This window comes from Herpailurus yagouaroundi, unplaced genomic scaffold (assembly GCF_014898765.1).
Source record: "Herpailurus yagouaroundi ecotype Mexico unplaced genomic scaffold, PumYag 398, whole genome shotgun sequence".
Lineage (NCBI taxonomy): Eukaryota > Metazoa > Chordata > Mammalia > Carnivora > Felidae > Herpailurus > Herpailurus yagouaroundi.
Window position 1 is genome coordinate 1 of NW_024412615.1, and position 6,593 is coordinate 6,593.

At 46.0% G+C, this 6,593-nt stretch overlaps 1 protein-coding gene across 1 annotated transcript in view; it reads right to left on the minus strand.

Annotated features, from left to right (window-relative positions):
• Window positions 1-6: 6 nt before the first annotated feature.
• Window positions 7-6,593, minus strand: part of LOC121022400 (transport and Golgi organization protein 1 homolog) — a 7,529-nt gene continuing 942 nt past the window's right edge. Inside the window, exons 5-9 of the mRNA XM_040463474.1 lie at window positions 5,990-6,066; window positions 4,397-4,538; window positions 3,226-3,302; window positions 1,554-1,686; window positions 7-577 (exon numbers count right to left, since the gene is read on the minus strand). Coding sequence (XP_040319408.1) covers window positions 462-577; window positions 1,554-1,686; window positions 3,226-3,302; window positions 4,397-4,538; window positions 5,990-6,066 — 545 coding nt within the window. The 3' untranslated portion in view covers window positions 7-461. The remainder of the gene's footprint in view (window positions 578-1,553; window positions 1,687-3,225; window positions 3,303-4,396; window positions 4,539-5,989; window positions 6,067-6,593) is intronic.

Sequence of the window (6,593 nt, forward strand, 5' to 3'; positions counted from 1 at the left end):
GGGTTATTGCAATGGGATCTTGTGTTCTCCTCTATGTATTTTGTCTTCAACAATATATCTGTGGCCTTGGATGAACACTTAATTGTGTGGCTGCATCTGTGTGTCTACCTCTAAGGGATTAGGACTGTCTTCAAATCTTAGATATAGATCCCTGAATGTACACAGTATCACAGTTATCATTTTCTTTTTGGGAAAGTAGGACCTGAATTTTAAAAGAAAAAACACAGGGGTCATTGCCGTATTTTTTGAAACAGGGATTGCCAACCTCTCAGCCTCGGGCATGACACTCTCAGTTTCATGAAATTGAATGCACATCTGTTGAGGACCTTCTGTGTGGAGATACATTCATTTCCACCTTGAGAAGGGTGAGTGTCCACTCCTCCCATACATTTTACACATTCCTTAAGTGCTTCTCACCTCTTCATCGTACTGACCTCAGAAACCAACATTGTCCCTGTTTCTCAGATTACAAACCTGAGGCTCTGAGATGACCGCCGAGAGCTGGTGTTAGAGCTGACACAGCAGGAACACAGGCAAAACCTCAGGAGATTGCGAGGGAACTTTCGGAGACGCAAACCTGCAGGCAGGGTGGTGACAGCAGACGCAGGGGTGTGGTGACCAGAGTTCAGCAGGGGCGGCTCCTCCTCACCCCTGAGTTCCCCACCAAGAGTCTGACTCAGGCTGAAGGCCAAGGAAGCGGCACAGCTGATCTACAACCTGCCTTCACATTTAGTCTCACTGAGACACACTAACTTGGGCAGACAAGCGTTTCCTAAGACTAAGTTTAATTTCCCAAGTCTCCCAGAACATTCTTCATACACGTCCAGACCCTTCAGAAAACCAAGGGAAACAACAAAATTTATTTAGATTATGAACTAGGTGCACTGTGGTGACGTTGACATTTCAGAGATGATGACTGCATTCTACATTGTGGTTGAACCCGTGCAGCAGTCCTTTGCAGACTTCACACTGTCCTCATGCTCCCTTCCCAGTGTGTGGGCCCTGCCAGAAATGGCCTCCAAGTCCATCCTACTGACCCCAACGCCCTCCCCTCTGCACCTCCTCAAACTCTGCTTACTGTGCTCAACTTCCCTTCTATTCCTGCCTGATTCAAGTTTCCCCCAGTTTTGCACTGGATCCTTTAATGGTACTTCCACTATGGTGACCACAAGGTCTGTGTCATATAATGCATGTGCCCCCTTTCAGACGGGACACCTGAGGCACCTACACTTAGGGGTGCATCTCATCCTTCACGGAGCTCAAAGCATTGTGTCTTTCAGACAGGCACCAGTACTCCTGATACATCTGCCTTTGTGTAAAACTCCTCTTTCTTGTAGACAAGAGAAACCTACAGCTGACCTCATTACAGGGAAATGACACAGCCCATTGTACACTATGTCCTGAGAAACTTGAGATATGTGACACTGTCCTCAGGCAGGTTTGCGGTTGAATTGCCAAGCCCTCACAAGCATCCCTACATCATTCCCACCAAGTCTTTCACCAAGAAGACGAATACGCTTTATCAGTCACTCATCCAGTTCAGGTCATCTTACCAAATGTAGTACGTGGAGGAGCTGGTGGAGGAGGTGGCCCATAGCCCGTGACTGGTGGTGAAGGGTGGTCCGTGGGGGACAGCCTGCAAGGCGATCCTGGGGAGGGACCAGGCCCTCTTGCATTCATAATGGCCTGCAGAACAGAAAAGAAAGCTATGTTCGTAGGACAGAGCAAAGCACCAACACCAGCAAAAAGTGGCAACCCAAGGAAGCAGTGCTCATCTCCTGCCAGCTTCCCCACCACCAGGTTCCAAGAGGGCAGCATCAGCGCCAAAATCTCTACCCATACTTTGGGTTCCACTTATAGCTTTGGGGGTGGGGAACGGATGCTATGGGGACAAACCAGTGTTCCCACATGTGTGCAAATGTAGAACAGCAAGCTCGTGTCCGAGAGGATTTATGGAAGGAGTACCAAATTAATAAAATAGCATATTCCTGATAGGAAGGCATTTAAGTCCAGAATCACCTTCCACCCCGCCTCCGCCTCCACCACAGAGGCTGCTTATTTGTATGTGAAGAACTACAGATTGAGAAGGAATGACAATCCCAGGCTCCACACATGGAATCATAGCCCTCGTGGCTCAAAGCTCTGCCTCTAAGCCCCCGCCTGTGCCCGATCTGCTTCTCTCCCGACAATGAGGTCTTCTCCTCTCTGCAAGTGCTATCCATGGGCACAGAGACATGTTCGGGGATGGGGATCCTGAGGTCATGCAGAGAACCTCGAAAAGCATGTTCTTAGAGAAACATGTTACCTATACATGTTAGGTAGGCTTAGCTAATTTATTTTCATTCAGTGGTACTTCTCAGTTAAATACAGTACAACTCGCAGGGTACTTTTGTTCTCTAAAAGATGAGCTGAAATTCTAAATAACAGAATTAACACAAATACACTTTCGTTTCTGCTGTACGTCTCCATGTTTCACCTGGAACAGTGACACAGGACACAAGAGAACGTGCTCATGTGAACACAAAGGACACAGTGGAGAATTACAATGCAGGTAATTACGGATTGTCTCTCTTCACCACGCATGTAGCAATGCGTGTTTTCTAGGACAAATATGTCACCTCTCGTAGTTCAGAATATGTATACCCAGGGCACACCTGAAGGGATTCCAGACAGCACGTTTACAAAAAAAAAAAAAAAAAAAAAAGGCTGAATGTTGATGGGTATTACATATACTTTGTCTAAGACCACTCTAAATGACACATACAAAAATAGAAGTTGGAGTGAAGGCAGTTTGCATTTTCAAAACATAAGGATAACTGCCGATTTTCTGAACACATTAATCCCCTAGAAAGAAACAGAACGGGAAGAAACAGCAAGAGCAATGATTCCACACTGAGGAGGTCCAGAAAAAATAAGTCATGCCAAAAGACTTCCAGGTGGAGTGTGGTCTCTCCCTCCCTGGGTTATTTCCAGGTATATACCAGAAAAGCCCTTGGGTGCTCAGCCCTAGGCACGATTGGTTCTAAACCTTCCACAAGGAGTTGACAGGCAGAAAGGAGAGAACCCCATAGACACTTGGGTTAAGGCTGTGCATTTGGAAAATGAGAACAACAAGCAGACATATCATACAACACACAAAACAGACACAAAGCCAGGAGAGAGCGCTGAACAGAAAAAGGAGGGTTTTGCCAAAGAGTTACAACTGAAAATGTCCACAGCATTTACCTTGTCCTTCGTGGTCCCTTTGGTAGAGTCAGTGTTGTTGTTACTCACAGGAGCAACATGTGGATCCGCAAAAGGCCCTAGAAGGGATGGAGGTTTATTCTGATTTGAGTAGATTGTGCAGAGATTAAAAAAACAAAACATGGGGCGCCTTGGTGGCTCAGTCGGTTCAGTGTCCGACTTCAGCTCAGGTCACGATCTCACGGTCTGTGAGTTCGAACCCCGTGTCAGGCTCTGGGCTGATGGCCCAGAGCCTGGAGCCTGCTTCCGATTCTGTGTCTCCCTCTCTCTCTGCTCCTCCCCCGTTCATACTCTGTATCTCTCTGTCTCAAAAATAAATAAACGTTAAAAAAAAATTAAAACAAAACAAAAACACACACAAAAAAAAAACCCAAAAAACAAAAACCACTCTCCTCATTCCTCAAGCAACTTAAACTCTTTGGCTCAGTCAGATCCCAAATCACATGCACAGGGTATCCTACATGCTTCAGGTGATCCCAAGGTAAAGGGAGAGCCATTCTTTAAACTCTGATGAAGCCCCATAAAAGCCCTGGTTCAGGTGTTTTCATAACTCCTCAAACAACTGTGGATGACTGGGGGCACAACTGGATGGATATACGTTAGGCTGCGCCTCATGCCTCTCACCGCCCAGCACATGGACTGTGTATGGCACACATCTGCTGAAGCGCTATGCCTCCTTTTCTGCATACAGCCCCATTCCATCTCCACAAGAGACACCTGTACCAACACAAGGTGGGGGAAATGACACAAGGATGATAAGTCAATCATGAGAAACTCAAGGAATGTGGTGATGATGGCAGGTATTTTCCTTGCGTTTCAATGGTCTGTGGTACCACCTCTGCACCTTGTACAAGACTCAACAACAGGGCGCCTGGGTGGCTCAGTCGGTTAAACTTCCGACTCCGGCTCAGGTCATGATCTCACAGTGCGTGAGTTCCAGCCCCACGTCGGGCTCTGTTTTGACAGCTCAGAGCCTGGAACCTGCTTCAGATTCTGTGTCTCCCTCTCTCTGACCCTCCCCCATTCATGCTCTGTCTCTGCCTGTCTCAAAAATAAATAAACATTAACAAATTTCTTTAAAAAAGTCTCAACAACAACAAAAATTAGATGAAGGTTCTTTGCAAGCCAACTCATACTGCCCAGATCATCTTACCAAGTGGTGCAGGTGGAGGGGTTTGGGATGGTCCCGAACCTGGTACAGGAGGTGGATGCGCCCAGATCAAACGGTGGCCTCTATAGTAGGGTGGGCAGAATCTTCCAGTTGATGGAGGAGGTTGCCACGGATCCACACTGCCCTGCAGAACAGAAGTGACAGCTATGTGCAGATGCCACACAAGAGAACCAATCCGCAAAGCAGATGAAACCCATAGAAGTACGGGTCAGCACCTCCTCCCTACTCTGCCACGAGGATCCAAGAGAGTAGCATCAGTACCTGAAAACTCTGTCCCTGCCACTGGGTACCACCTACAGCTTAGGCAACTAAACGCAGGCGGTTAAACTACTGTCACCACATGTCCCTGCCCAGGTCTGAGAATTTAGAACAAAATGATCCCATCTTACAGGATTAAATAAGTAATTCCAAACTAATCATGCGGCTTATTCCAGACAGGAAGACATCCAAGTCCAGGATCACTTTGCATCCCTCCACTACAGTGACGGCAAAATCTCTGTTTTTGGCTTATTCCGAACACAGAAAAATGGACTGCAAATACACAGTTCATTCTCTGCACATGAAATCACAGCTACTCTTGGGGACAAGTTCTGCCTGCCGGCCCCACACTTGGCCCCCTCTGCTTCCCTCGCTGAGAAAGAGGTCTTCCTACTTTCTGCAAGTGCTGTCAAAGGCCAAGAAACCACTCGGGAGTTGGGGATGCCTGGAGTCTTGTAGGGGACCTGAGGAAATGTTTGCTGTGAGGAACATATTACACATCAATGAGTACTAGGCCCCCAAGTGTTCACCTGAATTCATAAGGAATTCTGGTTTTGTGTACACTACAAGACACAGAGTAATACATCCTATGGGAAAAAAGAGGCAGACATTCATGAAACAGAATTAATGCAAATGTGTTTTGACTTTGGTATACATTTCCAGGGATGGGTCATGAGCGATGCTATCAGCTCTAACACTGACTGGAGACACAAGAGAACCCGCTCATATGAATAAAACTGAAGGACCTTGTGTTCAGAATACTTTTACCTAAGATACTGCTGGAAAGGATTCCAAACAGTTCATTTACCCATGAAGACGTGAAGGTGGTGAGTTATGACAATGACTTTGTCTAAAACCATCATAAATTGTACAAGGCACACAATATAAGGATGGAGGGAAGTCTTTTCACGTTTACAATGAACAGACAGTCTTCACACATGAATAGTGTGACCAGAAAGAGGAAAGTAACAACAACACTGATCCCACAGAGAGGTAGTGTGTTAGGAGTCAACAAGCTTAGAGACTTTGGTATAGAGTGCAGTGTATCTTCCTGTTGTTGTTATTTTGAACACAAGGGAAAAGCCATAAGGTGGTCAACTTCTAAGTTCCTTTGGCTACTAAACTGAACAGAAAAAAGATGACAGGCTGAAAAGAAAGCAGCCTGTAGACTCTTGGGTTAAGGCTGTGCATTTGGAGAATATAAACAGGCAGACATATCACACAACACAGAAAACAGGGATAAGGCCGCAGAGCATGCTGTTCCGCAAATGAGGGTTTCCTGACAGACCTACAACTGAAAATGGCCCCAGCATTTACCTTGTCCGTCTCGGCATTGTTGGTAGACTGCTTGTAGTTGTGACTCATGGGAGTGACATCAGCTTTGGCTAAAGGCTCTGAAAGGGATAGAGGTTTACTCTGATTTTTGTAGACTGTGAAGAATTCACACAAACACCACATTTTGTGACGTGTTAAACTCTTGCCCACACTCAGGACCAGGAGGAGAGTCAGAGAGTAACCCACAAGCCTCAGTTGACCCCAGTGATAAGGGGGAAATCCATCCCATCATATCTTAATGAAGAAACCATAGGGTCCTGGCTCATGTTCTTCATAATTAGTCAAATAACTTTCAACAGGGCAGCTCAAAGAGAAATCAGGAAATCGTCAGCAAAACAGCCATTTCTCAATGCACATGAGGGGTAAACTCAGCATCTCATTTCAGATAAAAATTAAAATGAGAGCGTCAGTTGGTGGATAACATCAAAAAACCCTCCACAGAAGCGCATGGGTGTGTGTCTTCTGACTCCAGGCAAATTGTTCAGTCTTTCAGCTTATCTATAAGCTGCCTTCCACATGGGAGCCGGTATTATGTAACTATTTCTGAATGGAACTGAACTTGACTGATATTATATTAATGAGTAAA